Source organism: Salvelinus fontinalis, chromosome 17 (assembly GCF_029448725.1).
Source record: "Salvelinus fontinalis isolate EN_2023a chromosome 17, ASM2944872v1, whole genome shotgun sequence".
Lineage (NCBI taxonomy): Eukaryota > Metazoa > Chordata > Actinopteri > Salmoniformes > Salmonidae > Salvelinus > Salvelinus fontinalis.
In genome coordinates, this window is record NC_074681.1 from 37,418,783 (window position 1) to 37,436,590 (window position 17,808).

Sequence of the window (17,808 nt, forward strand, 5' to 3'; positions counted from 1 at the left end):
TGTACGGGAAACACAAAACAAAAATATTTAAGATGAACAATGATGAATGAAAAGCTCAACTAACGCTCTGTGCTGAAAAACAAGACTGAATGCAAGATTACAAGTGTGACTGATTGAAAGAAAGCATGGGTGGGCTACACTGTGCTAGATACTTGTACTCTCAGATTGAACAACACGTTGACCTGTCTAACTCTTCAGGAGCAGTCAAACACCCGCCAGACCTGGGTTCAAATACAATTTGAACACCTTCAAATACTTTTAGCGTTTACTTCAGCCTGCCTGAAGTGGCAGATTGGTGGGGTTTGCACTTTTGCAACTGTTGTATTGGGTCCATTGCACCGGGCAAGGTCAATCAAGCCTAGATAAAGTATTTGAAATGATTTGAAATAGTATTTGAACCCAGGTATGACACCTATCACTGGCTTGTTAATAACTCCTGATTAAAGTGCTAACTACAGCAGGTGATTAGGACTGCTCTCAGCACAGCAGCACCCTAAACCCTATGGTGAGAGAACACACATTTCAATCTGCTAAGCCACAACAATCAAGCTGTTTTGTAGGGAGAATTAGTACTCATGACCTGAATTACATTTCCCAAGTGTTTATTTTTCTCTCATTCTGACTCACAGAGCAACATTTCAAACAACGTCAACTGTATAAGAACTAGAGGACAATCAGGACAGTCAGACCCGAATCCAAATGGAGCCAACGACAACCAGACCTAGACCCGACCCGTACCCTAATGGGTCTTTCTGGGTTTAGACCAGACTCGATTGGACCCAAGTGACAAAAACAAAAGAAGAATATCAGCCAAGTTGCCATTCTGGTAAACAAATAGGTTTTTATATGTTGGCTAGGCCTTTTATAAATCAATAAGTTCACCTTACTGGTGTAAAATAAATATGCTATAGGCTATGCAGAGCTGTGGTCCAGTCCATTCGGGTCAATAAGCTGTAGTTGACTCGAGACCCGATGACAATCAAACACACCCGACCCGGACCTGAGGGTAAAGTTAGAATTTTTGGACCCGGACTTGCTCAGGTCCTGGGACAGGTTTGGGTATCCAGGTTCAGGTGGACCCGTGAAGACCTCTAATACTGTATGTCAGAAGTCCCAGAAGAGATTCAACTGTGTCTGTGTCTCAGTCCAACTCTGACATAATAACGTATGATAACTGATTTACAATCTGTTGAGCTGATGTGAGGAGGAACACAGGAGTCCCTATTCCTGGAGTTAACAGCAAACATTGCCTGCATCTGTACAATCCTGTTAATCCATTCAGTATCTCTTTTGGAGGGGGAGAGATAGAGAGAGAACGAGAGAGATTGAATGTACATTTGTGAATAATTCGTTATTATACCAGTGATGATAGTTATGAACAGTGAAATCCAATTCATATTAATCAATTGGCTATTACTATTAAGATATTCTGCTTCATCAGTCGTATAGTATTACTATAACTTTGACGGGGTGTAATAATAACCTTTTAATGTGTCACTAAAAACGTACTTTATATCGGAACATTCACATTTAGAGAAATAAGTAACTCACCGGGTCCGTGTCCCAGTCTTCTTCTTCTCAGTTCCACACCGGTACAGTAAGCAAATCCCGGTCTCTGGCCAGATGTTGTGCGTGTCAGCTGTCGTGCGCGCATTAACACGATTTATACAAAAAAAAAACTGAAACACTCTAGCCTACATGGTCATATCCGTATAAGTCAAGTCCATTTCGTGTTAGTCTCTTCAGAATGTCGACTGACTTTTTAGGCAACTCATACATAAAGCTAGAAACCTATGTTTCTGTCTCTGTACAGTACGGAAAGGGCGGCATCTGGACTACTAACAAGCGCAATTGAAGTTGCAAACACCTGCTGGCGAAAGAGCCTAACAGATCGCGACATGTAAACCGTTATTTACTGTTTGGAATGAACGCGGCACAGTAGGCTAAACTGTAAATTCATTTGTACAGCCCGTCAGTAATATCACAAAGACTATGCCACAGTAGTTAAATTCATCGACAACAGTTAATGTAATTGAGCAATACATTTTCCATGAAATGTTTTTAACTGAATGAGAATAAAGTCATTATATTCTAAGTTTCCATCATCTATTTCTAAGGAGCAACTGTAGCTGGATTTGAGGTTAACTTTTCATGGAGCAAAGTTTAACACTCCATAATCACATTGGCCTACTAAACCTGAAATGCGATGAAATAATACACTTGTAAATACAAATTTGTTCATGGGCACATTTTAGCACATTTGAATGTAAGTCATGATCAACCGAATGCTCTCTGATATTTTTTTTATCCTGGTATCCCTTTCCCATTCAGATTGCCTTGCTCCTCCTACCCTTACTGAACCCAACCAGAAAACAATGCATTCAATACACGCGTCAGCCCAGCATGAAAAAAAAGAAAAACAGGTACTCAACTGCAAGAGATGGTGAAATAAATACAAACGAATAACCAGGAAACTCCACAGCCTGGGACTATATCCCAGAAAAACAAAAGCAAGCTCCTGCTCGAACAGTGAACAGTCACACAGTGAGGTTCCTGGGGTAAGGAGGCTTTTTGTAGCCTGGTCCCAGATCTGTTTGCGCTGTCTTGCCAACGTGAATGGTCATTAGTGTGACACAGATCTGAGTCCAGGCTTTTTGAGGGGGCCAGTAAAGTGATTCTTTGGAGAATTAAGCTGGACTAATGATTGCTTCATGTGAAACCCAGTCACATGAGGATCCAGTCAGCTGGAGCTGCTGCCAGGGCTATGGTGTGGTGTGGTGTGGGAGGGCAAAGTTCACTGGGGGCCTCTGCTGCTCCATGGCACGTCTCTAATCTCTGATGCTTGTAGTAGACTCGGTATCAGAGCGCAGAATCACACCGTAATCACACTATTCCCCATATACTGCACTAAGTACTACACTATACAGGTAGTTGAATTGAATTGAGAGAGAGAGGAATGGAGAGCGAACTGGGAAATGGGTGTGTTGCATGCATGTGTGCATGAGTGTGCAAAATGCGTTTGTGCGTTGTGCTTGCGCATGTGCACCCGTGTGATAAAAGTACAAAAGGGAGTTGAGTGTGTAGCACGTTCTAGTGTATCAGTATGGAGCAGGCTATGTGGCTGCTGGGCCTCCTGTGTCTGCAGGTCTGTCTGCTCTCTACCACAGCCCTCCCTGACCAGACAGACGAACAGCAGCCATACAAACCAACCAAGAAGCCATGGTAAGACATTCCAATCCTCTGTTCTTTACTGGTCAGAATGAACTGGGTTTTTCTACCCACAGAGTTAAATAGAACACAAATGTAAATGTGTCTCCATGGGTCTAACAACCTTTGGGGTCTGGGAACATTGTGAGTCAGTGAGGGTTTGTCCACTAAGGTCACAAATGAAGTAATCAGTACGGTACATGTTTTAGGCAAATTTACTCTTATCTTCACATTAATGATATTACTGTGTGCATGTGCGGCTTCAACTGTGTGGCGTGACACACATCATATGTTTTCACTCAATTATCCAGGACCTCTGCCATTCAGGACCTCTATACCAGGCGGTGTCAGAAGAAGGCCCTAAACATTGTCAAAGACTCCAGCCACCCGAGTCATAGACTGTTCTATCTGCTATCGCATGGCAAGCGGTACCGATGCTCCAAGTCTGGAACCAACAGGGCCTTGAACAGCTTCTACCCCCAAGCCATAAGACCGCTAAATACGGTAAAACTTGAATTAGTAGCTCAGGCGTTTATCACTGAACACCAACAGCACTTATTAGAGTCTATTTCCTTAATACACACAGCTTTTGCTCAATATGTCACACCCTGGCCTTAGTTATCTTTGTTTTCATTATTATTTTAGTTAGGTCAGGGTGTGACATGGGGAAGTTGGTGTGTTTTTGTATTGTCTAGGGTGTTTGTAGGTTTAATGGGGTAATGTCTGTTCTAGGTGTTTGTATGTCGATGGCTGCCTGGATTGGTTCTCAATTAGAGACAGCTGTGGTTTATTGTCTCTAATTGGGAGCCATATTTAAGGCAGCCATGGGCTTCATGTGTTTTGTGGGTAATTGTCTATGTCTATGTTGAACGTTTGTTGCTGGTCTGTGCACTACGTTTATAGCTTCACGGTCGTTTTGTTGGTTTGTTTCTTTTTTTATGTATAGTGTTCGTTTTGTCTTCATCTCCAATAAAAGAAGATGTCTTCATTTCCCGCTGCGCCTTGGTCCTCTCTCTCACCAAATTATTATGACGATCGTGACACAATAAAATTTTGAAAAGACCACCACACTGTTTACTGTGACCAGTATGACCAGTATAAACATTATAATACCAAATCCATCGCAGATCAGATTGCAAAGACTAGGCTGCGTATCATACATCCCCGTTTTCGTGCTTCAGCACCATTCTCTCACCAGGTTCACCTTGTTGAGCTTTGTATCCCCCGTAGTTCCAATCACACCAGATAGAATTCACTATTCAACGTTTGTTCAGGTCCCCAGGACATCGTGAGATGACTTCAATACCGTCCACTTGGGGCAACTTAACCGTCAAAGTTAATTATGATTGACCATCAAAAGAAAATCTGTTTTAACAACCTTTTAACAGCCTTACCTACTTTCTCTTCGCCCATAGACATTTATCTATCCCTGGACAAATGTTGAATACTGAAGTGAGACCGTGAGATCTTGTTGCTAGTTGAGCTGACCATGTCAAACCACACTTCTGTTTCATCCATGGCAAGGGTGTGGCTCTCCTTTCTCTTCTTTTGCGCCATCTTTGCGCTACTCACTGTAGTTCACTCATAAACAAGAGAATTAGACCCGGCGTTTATTTGAAACAGGCGCTTATTTGCTGAGACTGTACGTGTGTCGATGCCCGGCTATTAAAAGGAACAGGCAGCTATTTGAGAATGCGTTTATCTGAAGTTTTACGGTAGTTAGTTAAATAGTTAACCAACAGCTACCCGGACTACCTGCATTGACTCTTTTCTGCTCCTCACATACACTGCTGCTACTGTTTTTAATCTATCCTGTTGCATAGTCACTCTATTCCTAGTTATACGTACATAATTACCTCAATTACCTCGTACCCCTGCACATCAACTCGGTACTGGTACCCTGTGTATATAGCCAAGTTCTCGTTACTCCTTGTGTATTTATTATTGCTTTTATTATTAAGTGTTATTACTTTTCTATTATTTCTCTATATTCTTTCTCTCTGCATTGTTTGGAAGGGCCCGTAAGTATTTCACTGTTAGTCTACGCCTGTTGTTTACAAAGCTTGTGAATAATAATATTTGAATTGAATTATAGTAATGGAGAATGGAAATGTACGAATAGATGAATTGCTATCATATTCATATTTCTGTGAGGCTTATGTTCAGAAGGTTTTCTACTTCCGATGTTCGTTTCTCTATAACTAATTCCTGTTAACAATGAGGATGCAATTGTTGTATTGGGTAATATCCTGCTGATGTAGTTATTGCATGGTGTCAAAGATAATACCAACTCCTTATCTTATCTGAGGGTACAGTTCCAGTGCTAGAGAAGTCACATTGCGCCATTGGGGTTGTCAAAGCAATTGTCATGGTAACATGGTGCTGTCCTCTCCCTACCACAAACCCATGTAATGTTATTCATCCACACGTACAAGAGAGCTATCCAAGCCTACTGTAGCTAGGCCGGCTGGGCTGTCTGTCCACTTTAGTGAAGATACATGTTATATAATACATGAACTCCACTAACATCACTAAGGTATGAAAATATATGCGGTCAACAGGAAGGCTCATGTCCAATCATACTGTGAGCACCACCTCAGATGAGAAGCAATTAACCCACAACTTCAGAAAATTTATTTGATAAGAACCACTGTACTTGTTTCCACTGTCTGATTCCTCTCTCATCTGGCCTCAGAGTTCAAGGACTAAGAGGCAGACTGAGGCCGAGGGCCAATGCAGGAACGGCTGTCTCTCCCTCGTAGGAGAGATGAGTGGATTCTCCGGAATGCCTAGGCCTCCTACCGGTTGGGTAAGACTCGGTGATTTGATTGGATGAGTTCATTAGCCACATTCACAGGGTCACAGATGAAATTGCAGGGTAGAGTGAAATTCTTAAGCTCAGAGCTACAACAGTGAAGGTCAAAAAGAGAAGGGAATTAGAAAATATGAAATAATAATATATACATATTTACAACTGTAACAATGATAAATGTCCATTGGGGGTTGGAGGCAGGGTAAATGTCCACGGGGGTTTGGAAGTCAGGGGGAAAGCAGGGGGACAGGGGGAGCAGGTAACTGCCTAGTGGTGGCTATTCAGCAGCCTGATGGTCTGTGGGTAAACGCTATTGGTCAGTCTGACAGTTTTTGACATGATGCTCCCACACTACCCGCATCTGAGTGATGGAATCAGGGAGAAAAGTCAGTGGCATGGGTGGCTTAGGTCCTTGACAACCAAACAAAGATCTGAAGAATCAAAGTGGTTGAGTGGTCAAGAACCACTGTTCTTGTTTTCACTGTCTGAACCCTCTCTCCTCTATCCTCAGAGTTTAAGGATTAAGAGGCAGAAGAAATTCAGGAGAGAATGCAAGAAAAACCTAAAAATGTGTCGCTCCCGCCTAGGATCCTTGACACCCATGAGTGATGCTGGGCGCAGTTGGGTAAAACACCACCAAACACCAACCAAAGAGGTTGTAAGTAAAGCAGAAGATGAGAAAAGTGATATTTTCTTATGGTATGACAATATGTATCACGTTTCAGGTAAGACCCAGATGCAGACCATGTTGAATTAACAACAGTTTATTAATCCAACAGGGGCAGGCAAAAGACAGGTCAAGGCAGGCAGGGGTCAGTAATCCAGATAGACGGGGCAAAGGTACAGGACGGCAGGCAGGCTCAGGGTAGACATGCAGGCTCAGGGTAGGCAGAAGTCAGAAATCCAGATCGTGGGGCAAAGGTACAGGAAGGTGAGCAGGCAGGCTCAGGGCAGGCACAAAAGGTCAAAAACAGGAAAACAAGAAAACAGGAACAATCGAGATCCAGTAACAGAGGGAAAACCTTTGGTAGGCTAGACGAAACAAAACAAACTGGCAACAGACTAACAGAGAACACAGGTATAAATACACAGGGCATAATGGGGAAGATGGGCAGCACCTGGAGAGGAGTGGAGACAATCACAAAGACGGGTGAAACAGATCAGGGTGTGACAATATGTAATAACTCTCAACAGAGAGACTTACCCCTATTACCGCCTATACCTCTATCGCAGGTGAGAAACTAACTAATTAACACATTTGACAGAGCCAATGTTGTTTCCAATCACTGATTGTTCTCTCCTCTCACGTCAGAGTTCACGGATTAAGAGTCAGGAGAAAGTCAGGAGCCAATGCCAGCCAGTAAAAGCCATGAATCTGTCACTCCTGCTTAGGAGAGGAGCGCTCCTTCCATGCACCTCCCCATTGGGTAAGAGATAGCTAAACACATATGAAGAACTGAAGAGGTTGTTAGTAAAGCAGAGGCTGAAAAAAGAGAATTGGAAGTTGGCTTGGTCACCTGACAAATTCAAATATACATTTTGTTCTCCTCTCTTAACAGTATGCAGGGTAGAGTGGGGTAAGTTGAGCGACCCCTTATTTCTGGGAAACCATACATAAAAATAATAATGTGACCAAATATTTAGGAAGAGGTTATCATTTCAAGGAGTCTGTGAAGGAAGAAACCACATGAAAAAGTGGTAAGCAAGTTAGGTCCAAAAAACTGATTTTCACAAAGTAAAATTATTGTATTGAGTTAGAGGTTTCATGATGCTTGTATCTAAACCAAAGTAGATAGTTTTAAGATTGTTTTGTACATCAGTTGGGGTCTCTATACGCTCCAATATGAGGTTCTAAACCTAGCATTAAAGTGCATCCTTGTAGCTGTGTGGACTAATATAGTCAAAATGTTTGCATTGGGGTAAGTTGAGCCAAATGGCCACCATTCCCCATACCAGTGGTGGAAAAAGTACCCGATTCTCATACTTCAGTAAAAGTAAAGACACGTCAATAGAAAATTATTCAAGTAAAAGTGAGTCACCCAGTAAAATACTTCTTGACTAAAAGTCCCAAAAAAAATATTATTAAATATACTTAAGTATCAAAACTAAATCCAATTGCTAAAATGTACTTAAGTATCAAGAGTAAAGGTAAAAATGATTTCAAGTTAGTTATATTAAGCAAACCAGATAGCACAATTTTCTTGTTTTTAATTATTTATAGATAGCCAGGGGTACGCTCCAACACTAAGACATAATTTACAAATGAAGCATTTGTATGAAGCCCCCCTTGAGGTTCTATAAAGAGCCGCCAAGGAAGTAAAAGTGGAAAAGGCCATTTGAGCAGCAGCAAGGGATGAAACATTTTTACTAAATGACACTGAATACGTATATTAACAAGAAAGGAAACGAACATGTACAGGTGAAGTCGGAAGTTTACATACACTTAGTTTGGAGTCATTAAAACTCGTTTTTCAACGACTCCACACATTTCTTGTTCGCAAACCATAGTTTTGGCAAGTCGGTTTCCAACAATTGTTTACAGACAAATTATTTCACTTATAATTCACCGTATCACAATTCCAGTGTGTCAGAAGTTTACATACACTAAGTTGACTGTGCCTTTAAACAGCTTTGAAAATTCCAGAAAATGATGTCATGGCTTTAGAAGCTTCTGATAGGCAAATTGACATCATTTGAGTCAATTGGAGGTGTACCTGTGGATATATTTCAAGGCCTACCTTCAAAATCAGTGCCTCTTTGCTTGACATCATGGGAAAATCAAAAGAAATCAGCCAAGACCTCAGAAAAAATGTTAGACCTCCACAAGTCTGGTTCATCCTTGGGAGCAATTTCCAAACGCCTGAAGGTACCACGTTCATCTGTACAAACAATAGTACGCAAGTATAAACACCATGGGACCACGCAGCCGTCATACCGCTCAGGCAGGAGACGCGTTCTGTCTCCTAGAGATGAACGTACTTTGGTGCGAAAAGTGCAAATCAATCCCAGAACAACAGCAAAGGACCTTGTGAAGATGCTGGAGGAAATAGGTACAAAAGTATCTATATCCACAGTAAAACGAGTCCTATATTGACATAACCTGAAAGACCGCTCAGCAAGGAAAAAGCCACTGCTCCAAAACCGCCATAAAAAAGCCAGACTACGGTTTGCATCTGCACATGGGGACAAAGATTGTACTTTTTGGAGAAATGTCCTCTGGTCTGATGGAACAAAAATAGAACTGTTTGGCCGTAATGACCATCGTTTTGCTTGGAGGGAAAAGGGGGATGCTTGCATGCCGAAGAACATCATCCCAATCGTGAAGCGCGGGGGTGGCAGCATCATGTTGTGGTGGTGCTTTGCTGCAGGAGGGACTGGTGCACTTCACAAAATAGATGACATCATATGGAGGAAAAATGATGTGGATATATTGAAGCAACATCTCCAGACATCGGTCAAGGAGGTTAAAGCTTGGTTGCAAATGGGTCATCCAAATGGACAACGACACCAAGCATACTTCCAAAGTTGTGGCAAAATGGCTTAAGGACAACAAAGTCAAGGTATTAGAGTGGCCATCCCAAAGCCCTGACCTCAATCCTATGGAAAATGTGCGGGCAGAACTGAAAAAGTGTGTGCGAGCAAGGAGGCCTACAAACCTGACTCAGTTACACCAGCTCTGTCAGGAGGAATGAGTCAAAATTCATGCAACTTATTGTGGGAAGCTTGTGGAAGGCTACCCAAATTGTTTGATCCAAGTTTAAGAATTTAAAGGCAATGCTACCAAATACTAATTGAGTGTATGTAAACTTCTGACCCACTGGGAATGTGATGAAAGAAATAAAAGCTGAAATAATTAATTATCTCTACTATTATTCTGACATTTCGGATTCTTAAAATAAAGTGGTGATCCTAACTGACCTAAAACAGGGAATTTTTACTAGGATTAAATGTCAGGAATTGTGATAAACTGAGTTTAAATGTATTTAGCTAAGGTGCATGTCAACTTCCGACTTCAACTGTACCTGTGTGAAAGAGAGGCTATGACAGAGAAGCAGAGGAACACAAGGTATTATCTGATGACGTAGAGTCTGAGCTTGATAAACATATCAGGAATGTCGCGGACAAGTTTCCTGGGCTTAGTTACCTCAAATGCAGAGACGTTGCCTACAAATTGGCACATCAAAACAACATTCAAAAGTTTGGGGTCACTTAGAAATGTCCTTGTTTTTGAAAAAAAAGCTAATTTGTTTTCCATTAAAATAACATAAAATTGTTCAGAAACACAGTGTAGACATTGTTAATGTTGTAAATGACTATTGTAGCTGGAAATGGCAGATTTTTTATGGACTATCTACATAGGCGTACAGAGGCCCATTATCAGCAACCATCTTTCCTGTGTTCCAATGGCACGTTGTGTTAGCGAATCCAAGAATCTGAAACTTGTCAGTCTATTCTTGTTCTGACAAATGAAGGCTATTCCATGCGAGAAATTGCCAAGAAACTGAAGATCTCGTACAATGCTGTGTACTACTCCCTTCACAGAACAGCACAAACTGGCTCTAACCAGAATAGAAAGAGGAGTGGGAGGCCCCGGTGCACAACTGAGCAAGAGGACAATCACATTAGAGTGTTTAGTTTGAGAAACAGACGCCTCACAAGTCCTCAACTGGCAGCTTCATTAAATAGTACCTGCATAAGAGGCGCCTTCACTGTTGATGTTGAGACTGGTGTTTTGCGGGTACCATTTAATGGGCCTCCGTACGCCTATATAGATATTCCATTAAAAATCAGCCATTTCGAGCTACAATAGTCAATAGTCACCCCACTCTCCCTTAATCACAATCAACAGGAAGGCGTATCCCCTTTCCTGCCTCATAGACCTCGTCCTCCTCCACTCCACCTTAAGTGAGAAACAAACAAATTAAGGCAAGCCACTGGGCTTGTTTGTTTCCATCTCTGATCGTTCTCTCATCTCGCCTTAGTGTTCCAGGACTTAAAGGCAGGAGAGGCCAAGAAAAGCCAAGAACAAGAACAAGTAAGAACATACCACAAAGTGGGTATGAAACAGGGCTCTGGAGACGCACAGGAAGCCTGGTGCGTGGTGTAGGCACTGGGCTGGGGCCGGGAGGTGGCGCCGGATATACCGGACCATGCAGGCATACTGGCTCCCTTGAGCACCGAGCCTGCCCAACCTTACCTGGTTGTATGCTCCCCGTAGCCCGACCAGTGCGGGGAGGTGGAAAAACCCGCACTGGGCTGTGTTGGCGAACCGGGGACACATGCGTAAGGCTGGTGCCATGTATGCCGGCCCGAGGAGATGCACTGGAGACCAGACGCGTTGAGCCGGCTTTATGGCACCTGGCTCAATGCCCAATCTAGCCCTGCCAGTGCGGGGAGGTGGAATAACTCGCACCGGGCTATGCACACGTACAGGAGACACCGTGCGCTCTATCGCATAAGACGGTGTCTGCCCGTACTCTCGCTCTCCACGGTAAGATCGGGAAGTTGGCGCAGGTCTCCTACCTGACTTCGCCACACTACCCTTTAGCCCCCCCAAGAACATTTTTTGGGCTTGACTTACAGGCTTCCTACCGCGTCGTCGTGCTGCCTCCATTCGCCGGTATCCCTCCTCACACTGCGGCAGAGAATCCCAGGCGGGCTCCGGCCTTCTCCCTGGGTCGATCGCCCACCTGTCGATCTCCTCCCACGTAGTGTAGTCCAGATTTTGCTCCTGCTTCCGTGCTGCCTCCTCATACCACCGCCTCTCGGCTTTAGCTGCCTCCAGCTCTTCACGAGGGCGGCGATATTCTCCAGGTTGTGCCCATGGTCCTTTACCGTCCAGTATTTCCTCCCATGTCCAGAAATCCTGCAATCGCTGCTGCTGCTTTTTCCCACGTTGCTTGGTCCTTTGTTGGTGGGTGATTCTGTAACGATTGTTCTCCTCCTCGTCTGAGGAGAAGCAGGGATCGGACCAAAACGCAGCGCTTGTGGAATGCATTTCGTATACATTGTTTGTCTTCAGGAAGGCAGTGAGTTGATTGCGCAACAGCTTTTCAAAAAAATTTGAGAGGAATGGAAGATTCGATATAGGCCAATAGTTTTTTATATTTTCTGGGTCAAGGTTTGGCTTTTTCAAGAGAGGCTTTATTACTGCCACTTTTAGTGAGTTTGGTACACATCCGGTGGATAGAGAGCCGTTTATTATGTTCAACATAGGAGGGCCAAGCACATGAAGCAGCTCTTTCAGTAGTTTAGTTGGAATAGGATCCAGTATGCAGCTTGAAGGTTTAGAGGCCATGATTATTTTCATCATTGTGTCAAGAGATATAGTACTAAAACACTTAAGTGTCTCTCTTGATCCTAGGTCCTGGCAGAATTGTGCAGACTCAGGACAGCTAAGCTTTGGAGGAATACGCAGATTTAAAGAGGAGTCCGTAATTTGCTTTCTAATGATCATGATCTTTTCCTCAAAGAAGTTCATGAATTTATTACTGCTGAAGTGAAAGCCATCCTCACTTGGGGAGTAGCCATCCTCACTATTAGTAGCCTATACCTATCCATGTTACATTGAACAGGGTGAATGGAATATGAATGAGCCATCCAATATGCTGTAATAGAATTAAGGCCATGCTCATGAAAAATGTATAATCCTCCCTCATTTTGAATGGCACTGACCGCCACTGACTCATATTTTCCTAATACAGTCCATACCTCCTCCCTCTTGTTCACACACAGTTAAAAATGTCCCTGTCTCTCTCTCTGTGTGTGTGTGTGTGTGTGTGTGTGTGTGTGTGTGTGTGTGTGTGTGTGTGTGTGTGTGTGTGTGTGTGTGTGTGTGTGTGTGTGTGTGTGTGTGTGTGTGTGTGTGTGTGTGTGTGTGTGTGTGTGTGTGTGTGTGTGTGTGTGTGTGTGTGTGTGTGTGTGATTGTTGGCATTCCTCAGTGTTCCCTCTCTACATCTGGTAATCATTAGTCATGTCAGTATAAAGAGGATTTTGTGCGTAGTCAGAATCCAGTGCGTCAGTATGGAGCAGGCTGTGTGGTTGCTGTGTGTCCTGTGTCTGCAGGTCTGTCTGCTCTCCACCACGGCCCTCCCTGGACAAGACAGACGGACAGCAGCCTTTCAGACCAACCAAGCCATGGTGAGACATTCCTCTGGATTCTACTAGGTTTATTCCCTGTCCTATAATCTGTGATTACAACTCTATTCCTGGAGAGCTACCCTCCTGTATATTTTCACTCCAACCCCAGTTGTAACTAACCTGGTGCAGTTTCTCAACTAGCTAATTATTAGAATCAAGTGCGCTAGAGGAGGCGGTTTTCATGGGGGACTGTTGGGGGGGGGGGGGGGTCTTGGATGGTTTGGGGCAGCAGGGAGCCTGGCGGTTGGGAGCATTGGGCCAGTGGCCAAGAGATCGCTGGTTCGGGTGAGTCGACTTGGTGAGGGATCTGTCGATTGACCCTGATTGCTCCTGTGGGACACTCTGGATGGGAGCATCTTCTAAATGACTAGAATGTAATGTAAATGTTGAGCGGCTTCACGGCAGGTGGATTGTACATTTTATTATTAAATAAATAAATAAAATAATTAAAGGGTGCTAAACTAGGGTTGGGGCGAAAACCTACAGGACGGTAACTCTCCAGGAACCGAGTTGGAGAGCCCTGCTCTAGACTGACACACAGTTAGAATGTGAACATTGGTATAGAAATCACGTTCATTCTGAACCACTCTCAACAGGGAGGCTCTTCCCCATTCCTCCCAGCACCTCCACCTCGGGTAAGAAACAATTTGATCACATATTACCGCATTACATTTCCACATGATTTCTACATAACAAAAAAAACACAAAGGCAGTAGCCTAGCAAAGATTTTGCTTTGAGACATGATCCATTCTAACGGTATCATCATTTGGACATCAGGTAGACATAAAGCCACTGGTTGTGCAGCTCAGAGCAAAGAGACATGAGGAGAGTGTCCCCGACGGAGACAGGGTAAAGGGATGCGGCGGCCAGCGTCCAGGGGGTTGTTCAGTGATGAAGAATGCTATAAGACCTCCACCGCCACCCGAGGTTTGAGAGAGAGAAAGAAACAGAGAGAGAGACACTATAGTGTTGAAAAGTGTAAAGGATATGTAGACTTACACCTGATTTTAAGTAAGGTGCTACATCTCTGTCAAGGGAATAAGTAACCTTAAATGTATCAAAACTACACTCTTAGAAAGAAGAGGGTTCCAAAAGGGTTCCACCTGCATAAAATAATTGTTCTTCAAAAGGTTCTCCCATGGGGACAGCCGAAGAACCCTTTAAGGTTCTAGATAGCACTTTTTTTCTAAGAGTGTATAAACTGTCTGATAGAGTGGACAGCCCATATCATAACAATGCTATTGTCCTGTCATACTGCAAGGTTGATATGAAATCTCTTAAATCCATTTCATATTGTATGCCGTTCTCAAGGAAACCCTGACTTTGTGATCAGTTACAGTAACAGATTTGATCGGAATCACTATGCTCATTTCCACTCTTAATCCTTTCACCTCAGAGTTCAAGGACTAAGAGGCATGAGAGAACTAAGGGCAGACGCAAAAGACCCTATCGTCCTGGAGCCTTGGCTGCATTTCGCGAACCAGCTGTTCCTGTAAGTGTGGTGTACCCGACAATTGTCCATATAAGGGAATGCTAGAGGTTTACATGATGGTATATGTATCTGATTATATTAATCCTTTGCTGCCATACGTACACAAAAATGTATCTGTGCATTCAGCCTTACAGATCCTCAGCATAGAAGAAGACGGTACTGAGACACAGGACAGGCCATGGAGAGAAACCCACCGCTGGAACTTGCTTTATTTAGGGTCATAAGTGAAATAAGCATGAAAAGAACATGTGGTATCGACAGTAAAACACTCGGTCCTGCTTTATTTGAAGTGCATCTTGAGAAAGCTTTAAAAAAACATTCATATAGGCTTCATAAGAACTGCATAAATAGGTCACAAATAATCTATGACTGTATTTCATGCTCTATAAAATATTTCTAAATGTGATTTCTAAATGTGAACAAATAAATGTGTGGTTATGTCATACAGTTATGCCACATTATGAATCTTTATAGAGCAAGATATAAAGTTATAGATGATGTGTGAAGCATCTATGTGGTGCTTTATGAAGACTTCATAAAATGCATTTCAAAGAAAGCGGGACTAAACTTTCATTGACTTTGTTTTCAGTTTTCCAGCAATGCAATTATAAATAAAACTCTCCCGTGCTATGGACTGTACGAGACTATGAAAGCAATTCACTCATTTCTGATTGTTCTGTAAGACAAATCACATTGGGGTCACCAAACTTGTAGGTGATGTTATGTTCCTGGAATCTAGTTAGTTCCTGGAATCGACTCTGTATTTTAATGTTATTCAAAGCCAGTTAAAACAAAGGAAACAAAAATGTCAAGACACACATTCAATGTATTTGCTTCAGTAGTCAATAATCTCACAATTTTTCTTTATTCTCTGTCAAATGCTCAATGTTACTGCATATTTTACCATCAACAGTTTTATATATCTGTTCTACTAAATAGAAATGTATATACAGGACAGGAACACAATTCAATGTATTCCTACTGTGGTTATTACGAGAGATTTGACTCAATCCAGAAAGCATCACAACCCCAGATGTTTTGATTTTTGATAAGGTCATCGTGGACGTTTGAAATATCTCCACAAGTTCCAATCAACAGTTGAAACTTGGGTAGATTTAGGGAGGCAGTGAGAGAATATACACATGTTGAAAACAGAGTTAGAAGACCAGCTGTCTGCAACTTAACAGAGCAGTGAATCACCTCAATGCTGTCTTTGGGCGGTGCCGCATTAGCCTGGAATCCAAGCTGATGTGTTCTGTTTTACCAGTGAATCAGTTCGGATCCAAGACTAGTGCAGTGTAGACACTTGGCCAAAGAGCAGAACCTTAGCAGATAAATATTTACAGAACAACATACTTCAGCCTTAACTTGATGGAAATGTACAGAAAGATCGTAAATCATTAATTTCCCTCCTAACTCCCACAGATAAAGACTTGATCCAATATCATCATTACGTGTGTACTGAATCTTGAGTCCTGGACTCTGTGAACTCTCTATATACATCCTTAAAATTGTGATTACAGCTCACAGACTTCAACATACATACACTATATATACAAAAGTATGTGGACACTCCTTCAAATTTAGTCAATTTGGATATTTCAGCTAGAAGTGGGGGAGACATAATTGGGGGGGGGGGGGGGGGGGGGGGGGTTTATCCCATTTTTGGGGCATCTAATGCTAATTTCCGGCATTTCTACACAACCTAATATGGCCCTTCTGGCCATCTCTTTTTAGAACAATATAAAGTACGCAAAAATGCCCAGTCATCAAGCTAGGTAAGAGATAATTATTAAATATGTTTAAGTACCAATTCCAAGATGGCGTAGCAGTCGGACGCGTCTTGTCCCGTCCTGTCCCGTGTATATATCGTTTTTCCCCTCATTTTTTTCGTATATATTTTGTATATATTCTAATTCCTATTTCCATCTACGGACTGAATATACTCTCCTGCAAGCCGCCTCACCCAATGTGGTACGGATATTTTTTATACTTTAGAACCGGAACCCCCATCAGAGGCTAGCCAGCTAACTAGCTACTAGCTAGTAGTCAGTTAGCCACTGCTAGCGGTCTTCACTGTTAACTCGGACACCAGCCAGCCTCAGCTCGGTCAATACCTGCCAGTCTGCACAGCGCGATATCAACCCAGAGCATATCGGACTGCTTTTTCTCTACCACATCTCCGGATTCCTACCTCAAGATCTGAACCTTTACACCGGATCATCGCAGCTAGCTAGTGGATACTCCTGGCTAACGTCTCTGTCCCAAAGCAAGCACCAGTTAGCCTTGAGCTAGCCTCGAGCTAGGCCCATCTCCCGGCTAGCCGAAGAGGTCCACCAGCTAATTCTTGGGCTACAATACCTCTTTTGCCAATTGGCCTGGACCCTTTACTGCCGACACGGAGCCCTGCCGATCCATCATAATCGTCCAAGGTGGTTTCAACAGGCTCTTCCGTTGCGACATCGCCGGAGGCCGATCTGCTAGCCCCGGCCCTCTAGCTGTCTGAATCGCCGTGTCTCCAGCTCGCCTAGTGTAGTAGTGACTACTGAATCGGCTCCCTGACTCGTCTATTGCTACTCTTTGGACCCTATGATCACTTGGCTACACATGCCTCTCCCTAATGTTAATATGCTTTCTCTATTGCTGTTTTGGTTAGTGAGTATTCTCTTATTTCACTGTAGAGCCCCCAGCCCTGCCCAACATGCCTTAGATAGCCCTTTTGTTCATCCCCCAACACATGCGGTGACCTCACCTGGCTTAACTGGTGCCTCTAGAGACACAACCTCTCTCATTGTCACTCATCATCCGACCATACCCTTGTCTGTACATTATGGCTTGAATCTATTCTTCCACGCTCAGATATCTGCTCCTTTTACTCTCTGTTCCAAACGCACTAGACGACCAGTTCTAATAGCCTTTAGCCGTACCCTTATCCTACTCCTCCTTTGTTCCGCTGGTGATGTGGAGGTTAACCCAGGCCCTGCAGCCCCCAGCACCACTCCCATTCCCCAGGCGCTCTCATTTGTTGACGTCTGTAAATGTAAAAGCCTTGGTTTCATGCATGTTAACATTAGAAGCCTCCTCCCTAAGTTTGTTTTATTCACTGCTTTAGCACACTCCACCAACACTGATGTCCTAGCCGTGTCTGAATCCTG

General features: G+C 43.2%; 2 protein-coding genes across 4 annotated transcripts in view; one reads left to right on the forward strand and one right to left on the reverse strand.

Annotated features, from left to right (window-relative positions):
- LOC129814276 (rab effector MyRIP-like) overlaps positions 1–1,894 on the reverse strand; it is a 50,146-nt gene extending 48,252 nt beyond the window's left edge. For 2 of the 3 annotated variants that reach the window (XM_055867301.1, XM_055867300.1), the window contains exon 1: positions 1,552–1,893. In XM_055867301.1, the coding sequence (XP_055723276.1) occupies positions 1,552–1,654 (103 nt within the window). In that variant the 5' untranslated portion in view covers positions 1,655–1,893. Of the gene's footprint in view, positions 1–1,551 lie in introns of all 3 variants that reach the window. The other variant, XM_055867299.1, reaches the window with a different exon arrangement.
- A 1,218-nt stretch (positions 1,895–3,112) lies between these two features.
- LOC129814277 (uncharacterized) lies at positions 3,113–10,802 on the forward strand. The gene is made up of 6 exons (XM_055867302.1): positions 3,113–3,222; positions 3,519–3,711; positions 5,903–6,016; positions 6,531–6,677; positions 7,332–7,446; positions 7,579–10,802. The coding sequence occupies exons 1-6, from the start codon at positions 3,116–3,118 to the stop codon at positions 7,635–7,637; spliced, it is 735 nt and encodes a 244-aa protein (XP_055723277.1). The 5' UTR covers positions 3,113–3,115; the 3' UTR covers positions 7,638–10,802.
- Positions 10,803–17,808: the final 7,006 nt, after the last annotated feature.

What these genes read in the sequence shown, in the direction of transcription:
- LOC129814277 (XM_055867302.1), top strand. Translation starts at nt 3,116, where the DNA reads ATGTGGCTGCTGGGCCTCCTGTGTCTGCAGGTCTGTCTGCTCTCTACC. An exon ending in CCATAAGACCGCTAAATACG is followed by an intron (nt 3,712 to 5,902) that starts GTAAAACTTGAA and finishes ATCTGGCCTCAG; the next exon opens with AGTTCAAGGACTAAGAGGCA. An exon ending in TCCATGCACCTCCCCATTGG is followed by an intron (nt 7,447 to 7,578) that starts GTAAGAGATAGC and finishes CTCTCTTAACAG; the next exon opens with TATGCAGGGTAGAGTGGGGT.